The sequence below is a fragment of the Microcebus murinus genome, chromosome X (genome assembly GCF_040939455.1).
Source record: "Microcebus murinus isolate Inina chromosome X, M.murinus_Inina_mat1.0, whole genome shotgun sequence".
In the NCBI taxonomy this organism is placed as follows: Eukaryota; Metazoa; Chordata; class Mammalia; order Primates; family Cheirogaleidae; genus Microcebus; species Microcebus murinus.
This window is the reverse complement of record NC_134136.1, coordinates 42,341,979-42,356,719: the sequence shown is the minus strand read 5'-3', so window position 1 is coordinate 42,356,719 and position 14,741 is coordinate 42,341,979. Positions and strand designations below refer to the sequence as shown.

At 35.1% G+C, this 14,741-nt stretch overlaps 1 protein-coding gene across 3 annotated transcripts in view; it reads left to right on the top strand.

Annotated features, from left to right (window-relative positions):
• The window catches only part of LRCH2 (leucine rich repeats and calponin homology domain containing 2), a 110,495-nt gene that overhangs the window by 24,689 nt on the left and 71,065 nt on the right, over window positions 1-14,741 (top strand). For all 3 annotated transcript variants that reach the window (XM_012749519.3, XM_012749514.3, XM_075999574.1), the window contains exons 2-5: window positions 2,924-3,068; window positions 7,777-7,903; window positions 11,883-11,988; window positions 12,072-12,208. In XM_012749519.3, the coding sequence (XP_012604973.1) occupies window positions 2,924-3,068; window positions 7,777-7,903; window positions 11,883-11,988; window positions 12,072-12,208 (515 nt within the window). The remainder of the gene's footprint in view (window positions 1-2,923; window positions 3,069-7,776; window positions 7,904-11,882; window positions 11,989-12,071; window positions 12,209-14,741) is intronic.

Sequence of the window (14,741 nt, the reverse complement as noted above, 5' to 3'; positions counted from 1 at the left end):
GCCTTCTTGTTGGCCCATTATTGATCTCTTTCTAATTCAATGTTCTGATATTAAGTGATATCTCCTCCATTTTTGTGATTTTATAGTACTAACAATACTCCCACAACTTTCAGTTTTATATATCCATCCCAGAACTCACTTCTGAGATACAGAATCATCTGTCTAGTGTCCATTTAACAACCCTCCTTGGGATCTCTTTCAGATGTCTCAGTTTATACACAAATAAAGTTGAACCCTTGTTTGCACCTCTGCTTCAAAAAATAAAACAACCCCCCCAGCAGCAGAAACTACAAAAATCCTGTTCCACCCCCACTGTTTATTAGATAACATCATTTAGGTGCCTAGGCCTGAATCTTGGGTGCCATCCTTGATTCCTACTTCTTATTTCTCCCACATAGCCAGTCCCTTGCTATTTCCTGTAAGTACTAATTCCAAAATAAATATCAAATTCTATCATTCTATCTATTTCTCTTATCCCTATTCTTGCAATCTTGGTACAAGCTACCATCATCTATCTCTGGGACCACTATATTATTTATTAGTACTTACAGAATAACAAACCGGGCATAATTTTTTTTTAGGATTTCAAATTAACTGTAAGCAGTAATTTTCAACTCCCAGGATTCTGAAGTTACAACAATGAGCTAAAACCCTAAATGTAAAAGAAACATAACATAAACTAAAAACAGTGAGTTAATTTTTCCTGTGCAATAGGACTGAGTGATGCTTGGGTGTTTAAAGGAGGTAAGCCAGAATATTGAGAAACTTTTGTTTCAAGTCAAGATTTTGGTTTCTAGTAATTCTATCATTTTATTAAGTTATTCAGAATCCTATGGTGGGAGGAAGAAGAATCCAAATTAATTTTCATATTACATAATCATAACTAATGTTCTCTTGTCAATTATAAAATTTTACATTAGATAAGAGAATCAATCTTTCTTATTTTCTCTCTGTTTCTCTCTATCCATATATATGAATACATATTACATATATATTAATACATGTGTTAATGTTCTAGAAAGAGAATTGACTATATTGCTGTGTAACTATGTCTCATCCCTCAGAGTGAGGATGTTGAGCATTACTGATAGGAGGTGGTTGTTCTTATGAAGGCAGACCAGATGTTAAATGAGGTACAGTAGGCTAAGCTAGACTAGATGTTCTCTCTGACAGAGATACATAACATTCTTATGTTTTTGGTTTTTTTTTTTTTTTTTTTTTTTTTTTGAGACAGAGTCTCCCTTCATTGCCCTGGCTAGAGTGAGTGCCGTGGCGTCAGCCTAGCTCACAGCAACCTCAAACTCCTGGGCTCAAGCAATCCTTCTGCCTCAGCCTCCCGAGTAGTTGGGACTACAGGCATGCACCACCATGCCCGGCTAATTTTTTCTATATATATTAGTTGGCCAATTAATTTCTTTCTATTTATAGTAGAGACGGGGTCTCGCTCTTGCTCAGGCTGGTTTTGAACTCCTGAGCTCGAGCAATCCTCCCGCCTCAGCCTCCCAGAGTGCTAGGATTACAGGTGTGAGCCACCACACCCGGCCCATTCTTATGTTTTTAACCAAATAAATACAATGGACTAATGTAAGCAAAGTAAATTTCTATCATAAGGTAACTAATTTCATAATTATTGAGGCAGTTGTTCTCAACGGTGGTGAGGGGGATGCACCTTGGGGGACATTTTTTGGCTGTCACAGATGGAGGGTGTTACTGGCATCTAGTGGGTAGATGCCAGGGATGCTGCTAAATATCCTGCAGTGCCCAGGATAGTCCCTGACAACAGTTATCCAGCCCAAAATGTCCATAGTGCTCAGATTGAGATATGCTTATTTAGGATGTTTGCTTTTCAACCTGCCACATGATGTCCTAAGTACTTTTCAATGTCTCATTTAATAAATAAATGCTTAATAGAAGAATAAGGGTCATAATAATTTCATAATTTTATTTTGTGAGAACTTAAATGAATGGAAGTGTATTTGTATGTACTTGGAATAATTTAGGAAAAGAAGGAATCAAAGATGAATGCCAGGTTTCTGGCTTGAGCAACTCACTGGGAGCATGTTGGTGACATTGTCTGAGATGAGAGAAATTGAAGTGTGGAAAAAGATCTTTAGTTCAGATTTTATACTTGTAGAGTTTGAAGTTGTTCCTGAGAGATATCAAGAGGAAGTCCTGAAGATCAGAACATAAGTGTTTAGACATATCCTTAATTTGCAATTTGTCAGTAAATAAATATAATTTGGCCCTAGGATTGGCTAAAATCACCCAGTAGAGTATATATTTTAAGAAGAAAAGAGTACCTGTTTCATAGCCCATTGGAATACTAACAGTTATGATACAAGTAGAGGGAAATCTAGTAAGAGACTAAAGAAGTAGCCAGAGACATAACAGGAAGAGATCCAGAAGTACAGTCTTCCAAGCCAAGGGAAAAGAATGTTTTCAGATGGATGGGGTGATTATTAATATAGAGGCTTTGGTAACCTTGATGGACATGAGAGTGAGTAGAAACCAAATTGCAATGAGTTGAGAAGTACATGGTAAGTAAGAAATTTAGTTGTGTTGTATATTTATGCAAGTTTGGCTGTAAAGGAGGAAGAAGTAGATGAAGGGGGATGTGGGAACATGGGAGGTTTTTTGTGTGTTTGGTTTTAAAGATTAGAGTGAATTCCTCATTGATATTTGAGAAGATAAATAGTATATTTGGATTTTAGATATATTGAAGCATATCAAGTACATTTCGTTAACAAACATATATGAATATATTTATAAATGATGTTTTTTGCCTTCAAGATATTGGTGGATAATATTGTAAAATATTTTGAGTAGTTGCTTAGATTCTAAATGATTCAGCAAGTATGTAAATAGTCCTGTTAATTACCATAGATATAGGCATATGTTTGACACTAAAACACTTTTTTTTCAGATCTTTCCAAAAATCGTTTTACAGAAATTCCTTCTGAAGTCTGGTTATTTGCACCCCTGGAAACATTAAATTTATATCATAATTGCATCAAGAACATTCCTGAAGCCATTAAAAACCTGCAAATGTTAACATACCTTAACATTAGGTAAGGAAACAATTAAAAAAAAGGAAATTTTGGCTTTTATTATGTTTCTAATCCTTTTTAGTAGCAAAAGAATGTGTTTGGTTTGGCTATGTAGTCTATATTTATCTAAATAGTATCTTATTATATATTTCTATATGTTCATATTACTGTATAAGCTTTTGGTCTTGTTCTTGAAAGCAGTGCTTCTTAAACTTCAATGTACAGGAATCACCTGGGGATCTTTTAAAATACAGATTCTAATTCTTTGGGTGTGTTGTGGGTCCTGCATTTCTAACAGGCCCCTTGATAATGTCCATGCATGCCTGCTAATGCTTAGACCTCACTCACTGAGTAGCCAGACATTCGACCATAAGTATTTTCCTGAAATCATAGCACCACAATACAGATTTATTTATATGCATTCTTAGTTATGTGAAACATTATAAAGAAAGAGTGCTTGAATTGTTTTTTCTCACTGTTGTGACTTCTTGTTTCTGCTTCAAGGATGAATAGATTCTGAGGGTAAGGTTTATAATTGGATGACAGTTGATGTTTATTCTTAATAAGTGCTTACCATATGCCAGGCAGTGTTCTAAATGTCTTACCCACAAGGCATCTCATCTAGTCTTCACAACCACATTTTGAAATGGATTCTATTATACCTGCATTACAGATGAGGAAACCGAAGGTACATTATTATCCCTGTATTACAGATGAGGAAATTGGGTTAAGCTTCTTGCCCATATTTATATATATTCAGCAAATTGTAGAGCCCAGAATCAAATCAAAGCAGTCTGGCCATAGAGCTCTCATTCATACATAGCTCTTACCTTATGTTTATAAAAGAGTGAACATTCAATAAGTATAAGAAAAGACTTTCTCTGCCAAATAAGTGACATCGAATGGAAACTGGTATATTGTGACTTAATTTTATAATTTTTTTTTCAGCTGGAAGGGATATTTTCTTCTCTCTCATTAACCATGGTGCCTAAATTCTCATACAAGGAAGTAATAAATATAATTAATATACATAAATAGTAATGCTCTCTTTTTACTATGATATATTAATTCTTTTATATGTCTTCCACAGTGGTGTTACCTGGCAGTACATACTATTTTAACTGAAACTACTTTGCCCATTAAAATGTGAGGGAGAAATTTCCTTTGGTAGATATCAGTTATTTAGGTTACTACTCATTTCTTTAAGTAGGTATATATTTCCTTTGCCTGACTTGGGAGAGGTTTGAGGAAAGTGAGATATTTTTAAGTTTTGTCTTTCTCTTGTTCTTTTGTGGAAAAAAGTGATTTGCCAAAAACTGAATTACACTTTTCTATGAACATGTATGCTATATCTTAGAATAGTTTTGCTAAAACTTTCTGATTCTTTCCTGTTATTATCCCTAAAAGTCAATCTCTAATTTTTTTTTACAGTCACAACAATTTTTGAATAAACTATATTGAAATAATATTTGTTCTAGTGACTGAATACCTTTGGCTCTCTCTAAAACATATAGTAAAAAAATGACAGTTAGTGGTTTATTAGTTAGTATGAAGAAACCAGATTATGGAGAAAGATGATTGTGCTAACTCAATGAACATGCTTTTTTTGAGACAGAGTCTCTCTCTGTTGCCCCTTCTAGAGTGCAGTGGTGTGATTATAGCTCAGTGCAGCCTCCAACTCCTGGGCTCAAGTGATCCTCTTGCCTCAGCCTATGGAGTAGCTGGGACTAAGGCATGTGCCACCACACCCAGCTAATTTTTCTATTTTTTGCAGAGACAGGGGCTCACTCTTGCTCAGGCTGGTCTTGAACTCCTGGCCTCAAGTGATCCTCCCACCTTGGCCTCCCAAAATGACAATGATTGACTACTCAATCTGGAGACCCACGTCAGAAAAGGAACTTGCCAGAGGCCATGGGGGAGACAAAGAAACCTCCCCTGCCTCTTCTTCATCTCTCTCTTGGACCCTGGGAATCTAAAGGTCTTGTGTCCCTTGAGAATGGGTGGCAGAGTGAGGGGCCACTAAATATGTACATTGCCTGTTGACTCATATTGGTTGGAATATGTGACTTAAACTGGGAGTAAAAGTCATTTTGTCCATTCTTCTGAACTCCATGTATGTATAAATGACCAACTAACTAACAGGCTGGTTTAATCACCCTCTCTTCCTCTCTGGGGTAACACCAGTTTTTAAAGCACATTGACATATTGAACTCCTTGAGGACAGGAACGAGCACTTAGTTCAGTAGTTAGCACATAATAGGTACTCAATAAGTGTGTGTTGAATTTTTTTAAAACTATTAAAAGAATAATCCAAAGAGACTAAGAGTCAAATAAATTCAAATGGACAAGAAAGCAGAGTAAGAGGAAAGGAAAGACAAAAATGTAAATGCAAAGGATAACAATCCTATGACCACTTGGGAGAAGAATGAGATGCAATAGGAGGGAAACAAAAAAGGAGGCAAATCAGGGAGGTTAAAGTTATCATTAGAAAAGAAAGATAGAACTGAGCAAGTTTTGGTTGCCAACTTTTCTACCTGACTCCTGCCAACAGAGTGTGCAGCTTCATTGATGAGAATTTCTTGGGCATGTGCAACAATAGAGCCAGCACAGAAGAAAACTCATAGTTTCAGCATTCAGAGGTCACAGCCAGACAGGATCTCTCTTGCTCTCTCTCTCTCTCTCTCTCTCTCAAAAAAAAAAAGCCCAGTTATCACTACATTTGATTTTAACATGGATAATGTCAAAAAGTTCAGAATCTAGTAAATTTTTTAAAAAAATTAAAAAAAAATTTTATTACTATTAAAGGGGGAATGAAGAGGGGGTTCAGTATCCTTTTTTTTTTTTTTTTTTTTTGAGACATTGTCTCACTCTTTTGTCAGTCTGTCACCCTGGGTAGAGTGCAGTGGGGTCATCGTAGTTCATAGCAACCTCAAACTTCCTGGGCCTAAGCGATCCTTTTGCCTCAGCCTCCCCAGTAGCTGGGACTACGGGTGCATGCCACCACGCCTGGCTAATGTTTTTCTATTTTTTGTAGAGATGGGGTCTCACTCTTGCGCAGGCTTATCTCGTTGGAACTCCTGAGCTCAAGGGATTCTCCCACCTCAGCCTCCCAGAGTGCTAGGATTACAGGTGTAAGCACTTGGCCTGAACGTGCTTTCTATGGGAAGAAAATAAACTGATTAATTTTTTAACTTTTTTTGGCCTAAAAGTATTAGAATGAATTTGTCATTATTTTTCCCATTTAAAAAAAATTTGGTGAAAATATCTCAAAAAACTTTACAAATAATTTTTCAACTCTTCTCTCAATCTGTATACTTTTCACCTACTTTTCAGTACACCTACTTTTCAGTACAATCCTGCAATAAGATCCTCGTGTGCTCCATTGTGGAGGTGCCCATTTTCCCTGCTTGACTCTGAATGTATGAAGGAATATGACAGGCCCTTAGCATATTTGACATTCCAGCAGCCTAGCCAGTATTGCTAGTTGAGGGGCATTGTCTTTTTTTCTTTGAAGTCTGTTTGTGCCATGTGATTGAAGCCAGTCTGGTGTTTCTGGATGTCCTCTGCAGGGGTAAAATGAAGTAAAAGGTCTTGCAGTCCCCACTTGAGTAACACTGGGCTTTTGTTGCTGTGCATGTTACACAATATGCTAGGTACAGATTGATAAATGTCACTTTGAAAAACAGGAAAAATGATAGCTTATTGCTTATCAGTGCTTGTTATTAATAGTATGTAAATGGAATGGAACATTTTATTTATTTTGGTAGTGGGAACATTTGGGTCAGTCAATCTGCATTGACATATAAATTTGACCATAGTAGTTTGAGGACAAGGGTCCCAGAATCAGATTGCCTGGGTTTGAATCCTGGTTTTTCCACTTAACAGCTGTGTGACTTTGAGCAGTTTATTTAATCTCTTTGGGACTGTTTCTTAATCTGTAAAATGAGGATCATGATAGTATCTATCTTCCTAAAGTAGATTGTTGTGAGTGTTAATTAAAAGTGTTAGTTGAGTTAATTCATGTAAGCTGCTCTGAACATGACCTGGCATGTATTAAGTGCTCAATAAATATTATTTGTTATTATATTTAAATGTATCCACAGAGGTAGGAATGTTGTATCAGCTTTGAGCTGAGATTAAGGGTGTAGTAGGCTGTTAAAGCGTAACAAAAGAGGATGGGTTAGGGTTATTACATGTTTTTGAAGGTATAGTTCTATTCATTCTTTCATAAAGTTGAACATAGTACATGCAGATTTGTCCTTAGAGCCTTTCCCTAGGTAGAGGTATGGAGGTATTAAATATACCAAAATTATACCAGAGAGCAAAGTTCTGACATTCTTTAGGTTAGAAGAATCATTCTAAGTTTTTGAGAACTGGTGGTTTGTAAGAGAGTATCAGAGGTAGCAGCACAGGTTTTGCAGTCAGATTTTCGTTTGGATCCCTGCTATACCTGGGCAAGTCGCTTAAACCAGTTTTAACCTTTGTTTTCTTATTTGTACAATGAAAATAATAACTATCTATCTTGTGGGGTTAATGTGTGGATTAAATGAGACAGTGCAAATAAGGAATGTAGCACTGTGCCTGAGACAAAGTAAGTACTTTTTAAATGATTATTTAGTTATTACTTGTAAAAGATTATTATTTACTTACAGATGATTTGTTCTTTTTCAACATAACATGTCAGGTTTTAGACATATTTCTCATAATGAGACTTTCTTGTTCTTTTCAGTCGAAATCTTTTATCAACATTGCCAAAATACCTATTTGATCTTCCCCTTAAAGTTTTGGTCGTCAGTAATAATAAACTGGTATCCATTCCAGAAGAAATTGGGAAGTTAAAAGATTTAATGGAGTTGGTGAGTAAAATAGTTGTATTAATTGAATATGATATGCATCATATATACTTTTGCATTTTGGAGGATTAACTCATTCCTTTATGGAATTTCACTGTAATTTTAAAAAAAGGAATAATTTGGTACATGTCAAAATTTACTTTTGAAAAATTTTGAGGTACTGTTACTTATGTCTGATTTTAGCTTTCAGCCACAAGAAAAGTTTGGTTGTTCCTAAGTCCTATTGAAGTTGGACGGCTTGCTTACAAGCATTAATAAATACTTTTCAGATGGATAAGCATTTGTTTATCCATTTCGTGGGCGGTAAAGGTCTTAGAGAAAAGCTAGGGTTTTTTTTTTTTTTTAATATTTTACAGGGCTACTATAGAGCCATAGAGAAAGGGGATAAAAGAAGAGAATACAATGCCTGAAAATAGTAGAATTAACGAAAATAACTCTTCCACTACTATATGCTGATGTGATTTTATGATACTCTTGGGACCAGGATAAATGGAAAGAGGCCATTATATGCAATTGATTGTAGAAATATAGACTAATTTAAAGTTGAATTGAACATAACATTTTAGGTATTAAAGGACATTGAATTTGAACTCTGAGAGAAGCATAATTGGATCCTTAAGGCATTGAGCTATTTTCATATCTGTTGGTTATTCCCACTTCACTATACCTTGCTGCTTCTTTTTGTTTTCTCATTTATCTTGTGTAATGTTTTTCCAGTAAATAGGTATTTTTAAAGTATTCTTAAGTATAACTTTATTGTGTTTGGAGGGCCAAAGATTTTCTTGAGGAACTTATCTACAATTTTGTAATAGGAAACTAATGTTAAAATATAACGTAATGAACAGAAATTTCAGGAATATCTTTTATTCATTAAGGAATACCTGCATGTCCAATTATAATACAAGGAAACTTCCTTGAATTTCACATTATGTTTTAGAACCATAGAATTTTGAGGTTATAAAAGATCTTAGAAGTGATTGGATGTAATCACTTCCTAATGCAGGAATCCCTGACGCATCTACTTGTTTATTTTCAGTGGTGGGACACCTCTTTTTGCGTGTGTGTCTGAGGCAGCCTAATTCCCATGCCCAGCTAATTTTTTATTTTTTTTTGTTGAGACAGGATCTTGTTATTGCCCAGGCTGATCTTGAATTCCTGGCCTCAAGTGATCCTCCCACCTTAGCCTCCCAAAATGCTAGGATTATAGGTGTGAGCCACTGTGCCTGGCCCCTTTATTCCTTTTCATGATGTTTTATTTTTAGCTATTTCTATCCTGAAAATGTCCCTTTTTGTTAAGGTCTCTCAATGTTGTACTCAAAAATGAACAGAGATTTCAGATGTGATCTAACAAATTCATAATAAAAGGGAACCATTATTTTCCTTAACATGGACTGTTAATGTTTTTAAAGATTTTATAAATGTAATTTAAAATGTTATGCCTTTGTAATTTCTTTTTCTTTCATTTCTTTCATTGAGTTTTTGGCCCTATTTTTAAAATTATATTACATGAGATAACTTTTAGATAAATGAAATATCAAAAATATTTAGGACTTTTAGATTCATTCTACTATAGTTGTTTCATGGTATCACTGGGGGATTGGTTCCAGGACACCACCTTTCCCACCCCCACAGACGCCAAAATTCACAAATGGCTCAAGTCCTCTATGCAATGGTATAGTATTTGCATATAACCTACACACATTCTCTCGTATACTTTAAATCATCTCTAGACTACTTATAATACCTAATACAATGTAAATGGTGTGTACATAGTTGTTATACTGTATTGTTTAGGGAATAATGACAAAAAATAAAGTCCATGCATGTTCAGGACAGATACAACCATCATTTTTCCCATTTTCTATTTGCGGTTGGGTGAATCCACAGATGTAGAACCCATGGATATGGAGGGCTGACTGTATTTTTATTTAAGTAGCATATTTAAAAATATTTAATAGTTATATTTTACAAGGAACTATAAAATTACTATGCCTTAAACTCTTGAAATCAGTAACAGTAGATGGATAGATAGCATTAGGATGGCCAATGGACAATTATAAATCACATTATGAATTTGTGGATATTGCCTATCATTGTAATATTTTCCCATAATACTCTTCAAATTGAAAAGAATGTGGTAACCAACTATAATGAAATTCTGTCATGTGAAACCTAGGAAATACTCTCTGGTTTCTAATCTCCAGCAGAGTATTTTGTAGATATCCATTGGAGCGGGTTCATTTCTTATACCTGGGTTTATTTATTCTGGGAAATTGCATCTATCTATTAAATTTCTATGGATTTTTCATATGTCAATCTTAAGCTCAGACCTTCGGAAAGAAGCAATAGTATTTTCTTTAAAGGACATTTTCTCAAACTTTTATTATCTATCATTTGAATAATAGTTTATTCTGAACACATAGTTAAGGTGATCTTGTCAAAATTTAAGTCAGAGTATGTCATTACTCTGTTCAAAAGTTTCTGGTTCCTGTCTACATTTCTCAGAGTAAAAATGAAAGTCATATCCCTCTCACCATCCTACTCTTCCTTTTGCCCAGTTCGCTTTAGCTACACCAGATTCTTTGCTATTCTTTGTACGGGTCAGGTGTCCTCTGCTTAAGGGTTTTTACATTTATTGTTCCTTCTGTCTGTAATATTCCTTTCTTATATTTTGGCATGGCTCACTCAGCTCTGATAATGCTGCTGAAATATCACCTTCTCCACGAGATGATCTAAATTGCTAATATCCCTCCCCACTATTGATAGCACAGCAATTTTGTTTGCTCTGTCTGTTTTTTTTTTTAGAATATCACTTATCACCTTCTACCATATTGTATAATCTACTCCTCTCCCTATAATATAAACTCCATGAGGAGCTATGAAGGCGGGAATTTTTTTTTTTTTTTTGATCCTTGATGTGTCTTGAGCCCCTAGAATAGTGTCTAGCAAATAGTTAGTATTTGGTAAATATTCCTTGTTGAATGATGATGCCTTAGATATTATTCAAAAGAAGTATGTAGAATATATATTTTTAATCATCTATAGCTTTATTGGATTCTTCCCTACATGGCTTTAACATTATTTTGAATTTATCCTTTTGTCTTTTTTTTTAACTTTTGGTAAAACTCAATGTATGTACCACTCCTCTTCCTCCAAGTTAATATCATTTTCAGTGAAAGCTGGAAATTTGGGACAATTGCAGTCAAATATAAATTTCATTTGAAGTATGTCTGGAATGACTACTATCTGAGACTGTGTTGTCAATTTCTCTTTTCATTTTGTTGATGTTGTTGTAAGAAAGAGACAAGGGAGAGCATAGTTAACTTAAACTGTTCTTTATTCTCCTACTATGAAAACTTGATATTGTTTACCTTGAAATCAGGGCTTACATTTTAACTTAAACCTGAGAAATTTCCAACTCAGCTCTCTTAGAATGTCTTTGAGTTGTGATGTGAGCCACAAATGTTTGAGCTTCTAACCCCTTATATTTTGTATCCCTTTGGAGAAGGAGATTTAGTTGAATGGACCCTGACCATAGTCTTTGGTTCTCCAACTCACATCTGTAAATCTTTGAATTTCTTAGTTTCTGCCTAACCAAGTATCTTAAGACAATTACTGACAGATTATCACAATGATTGATCATTTTTAGTCTTTTATTTTACCTCTGCATGAAGAGCACCTGCATCATTCTTACTTCTGGTTTTGGTGGGTGAAAGTTGGTCTTTAGTTGAGACTTTTCAAGTGGTTGACTTATGTAGTTACTAAGTTATAACCTTAAACTTTTGTACAGAAAAATTTCTGTTGATTGTGCTGGGTTGACTTCATTATATAATACAAATAGAAATCTGCCAGATGATCCATCTTTATAGAAATGACATTAGAGGTAACTTTTGCTGACTATTAACTATGTGCTTTAATTTAAAAATTTGAATATATCTGTACTTCTCAGTTTATTATAATTTTATTTTCTTGTTTTCCTTAGGATATTAGCTGTAATGAGATTCAGGTCCTTCCCCAACAAATGGGAAAATTACATTCACTCAGAGAGCTAAATATAAGAAGAAATAATCTTCATGTTTTGCCAGATGGTAAGATGTTCACTATTTTTACTCACATAATTAAGAGATTAACTGTATAAGATTTAATTTAATTATTTTTCATTTCTGAACAGAATTAGCAGATCTTCCCTTAGTCAAGCTGGATTTCTCTTGTAATAAAGTGACCGAAATTCCAGTTTGTTACAGGAAGATGCATCATTTACAAGTAATAATTTTGGATAGCAATCCATTGCAAGTACCACCAGCACAGGTTTGTAATAAAAATATGATACTTGTTTCTTCTCATTTTTGTTCATGATTTTATCTGTTCGTGACTGGTAAATCAAAAAGTACCTAAATTAGGAATTGATTTGCTGTCTAGGTACTACTATTGTCTAAAAGAGTTTTTCTGAGAAATGACTTTTTCACTTTTGTAGGAGTTTTAGCTTAGATTCTAGAATAGCATTTCGAAAACCCAGATTACAACTTTCTGCTTGTGAACTGATAATTCTGGTTGTCAGTGTTATTTTAAAAAGATGGAATTGGAAGTCTCTACCTATTTCCTACTCAGGTATGTATCTACTTAGGGTTTGTTGTGGGATTGATTGGAGTGGCATTCTTGGCACTGAAAGATGAAATTTTAATAGAACAAGATACAAGTGGAAAATATTAATCCTGATTTTTAGTTAAGTGAGGATTAAATCCACATGGAATGCATCAAAATTATATGTAAGGAATACACTAAGATATAAACCCATAAGGACAAAGAGTATGAAAGAGAAAAGAACAGTGGAGAAGAGATGTTAATAGAATTTTGGGAAATGGAAACTAGGTGGAATAGTGGTAAATATTGCCTCTACTTACACTGCACAAGAGTATCTGGCTGAGGAGCACATGGCAGTGAATGGCACTCTACCTCCATGCTGTGTGTCCTGGTAGAGGATTTGCATACATCCAGAAGAAAAATTTTCTTTTTCTTACTACAAAAGTACATTCCACTCATTCCAAAGGGGATACATTTTCTAATTCAAGTAAAGACTGGCTGGAGTCCTGATAGTAGCTTCCTTAGCTGAATGGGAAAAGGTGATACTTGTGTCTGCTGTGGGAAAAGGCAACAAGAAGAAAGTTGATTTACTGTGTCAAAAACCTGGGAATGGCTTGGGTATTAGAGGAAGCATGTAACTCTGCATATAAAGATTAAGGACCGAAAATGTGATGGTTTGTGGAACTTCTAAGACAGTGTTGTCCAGTAGAACTTTCTCAATGATGGTAGTGCCATCATTTAATCTGTGCCATCCAATACTATAGCCATTTGTTCGTGTGGTTATTGAATGCTTAGAATATGGCCAGTGAGACTAAGGAAGCAAATTTTTAATTTAATTTAATTTAATTTTGATTTATTTAAATTTAAATTGCTACATATGACTGGTGGCTACAATATTAATACCAGAGTTCTAAGATTTATACCCTCAGATTCTTGCCCTCAGCCCCACACATGGGGCTTACTTGCCTCAGCAGAAGCCTGGAATTTACTTTAAGAAGTAAGTAGACCCTTAGATTCTTTCCTTTAGTTCAGTGGCCAAATGACTCATTCCTTGCCTCAGCAGAAGACTGATTTTACTCTTTTAGAGATGGACTGTCCATTAGTACTCACTGTGGTGATGGAAATGTCTGTACCTGCAGTGTGCAATACAGGAGCCATGGTGGCTATTGAGTACTTGTGGCTACCATATTGGAAAGTACAGCTATAGAGGGATTGAACCAGTCAAGGGCTCCACGTACAGCTAGGGCAGGGCAGGAGTGAGACCCCATACTTAAAACAGTGAATGCTTACATACTAAATGGTGAGATCTACCAATAGACTTCTCCTGCTTTGCCCCCAGAATGCTTGCAGCCTGTCTTATGTATCTCAGTTAGCATTGGTGGGTTTCTTCCTTGGTAAACTGATTGAACCAGGAGAAAAGACCTATCTATATACTGATCTTTTGGGGTCAACTGATGAAATGGCTAATCCCTGTCTGATTACTAGGTAGATGGAAGCTTATCATCAGTAAACTTTCTCCATGTACACAGAGCTTCTCATTGGCTTTTTATCTCATTCTTGAAAATGAGCAGATAGCTAACAGATCATTAGACAGTGCAGGAATAATCTCTAACATGAAAGACAGAGACCAAAACACTGAAAGGCTTCTATTGAAACAAAGGGGGGCACATTAATTTTTTTGCATATGGATATCCAGAAATATGGGTAAACCATATATCTTATAAGAGGTTAGTATCCAAAATATATAAGGAACTCATACAACTCAATAACACAAAAGCAAATAACTCAATTAAGAAATGGGCAAAGGACTTGAATAGACATTTTTTCAAAGATGACCAATGGCTTTTTGAAAATATGTTCAACATCACTATTCATTAGGGAAATGTAAATCAAAAACCATAATGAGATATCACCTCATACCTGTTAGGAGGGCTAGTAGCAAAAAGTCAAGATTACAAGTGTTGATGAAGATGTGGAGAAGAGGGAAGCCTTGTATAGTATTGGTGGAGATGTAAAATGGAACAGCCATTAAGGAAAATGATATGGAGTTTCCTCAAAAAATTAAAAATAGAACTACCATATAAACTTGAAATCCCACTTGTGGGTATATATCTGTAAGAGATAGAAAAAACCAAAGTACTCTTTCTATTCTAACTCTCGGTACAGAATGCTTCACCACTAGCCACCAAAATGTGTGGGGTTTTCTTCCCACCACCATGTAATTCTCCAGCAGACACTGACTGGGTGTCCTATAATTAAA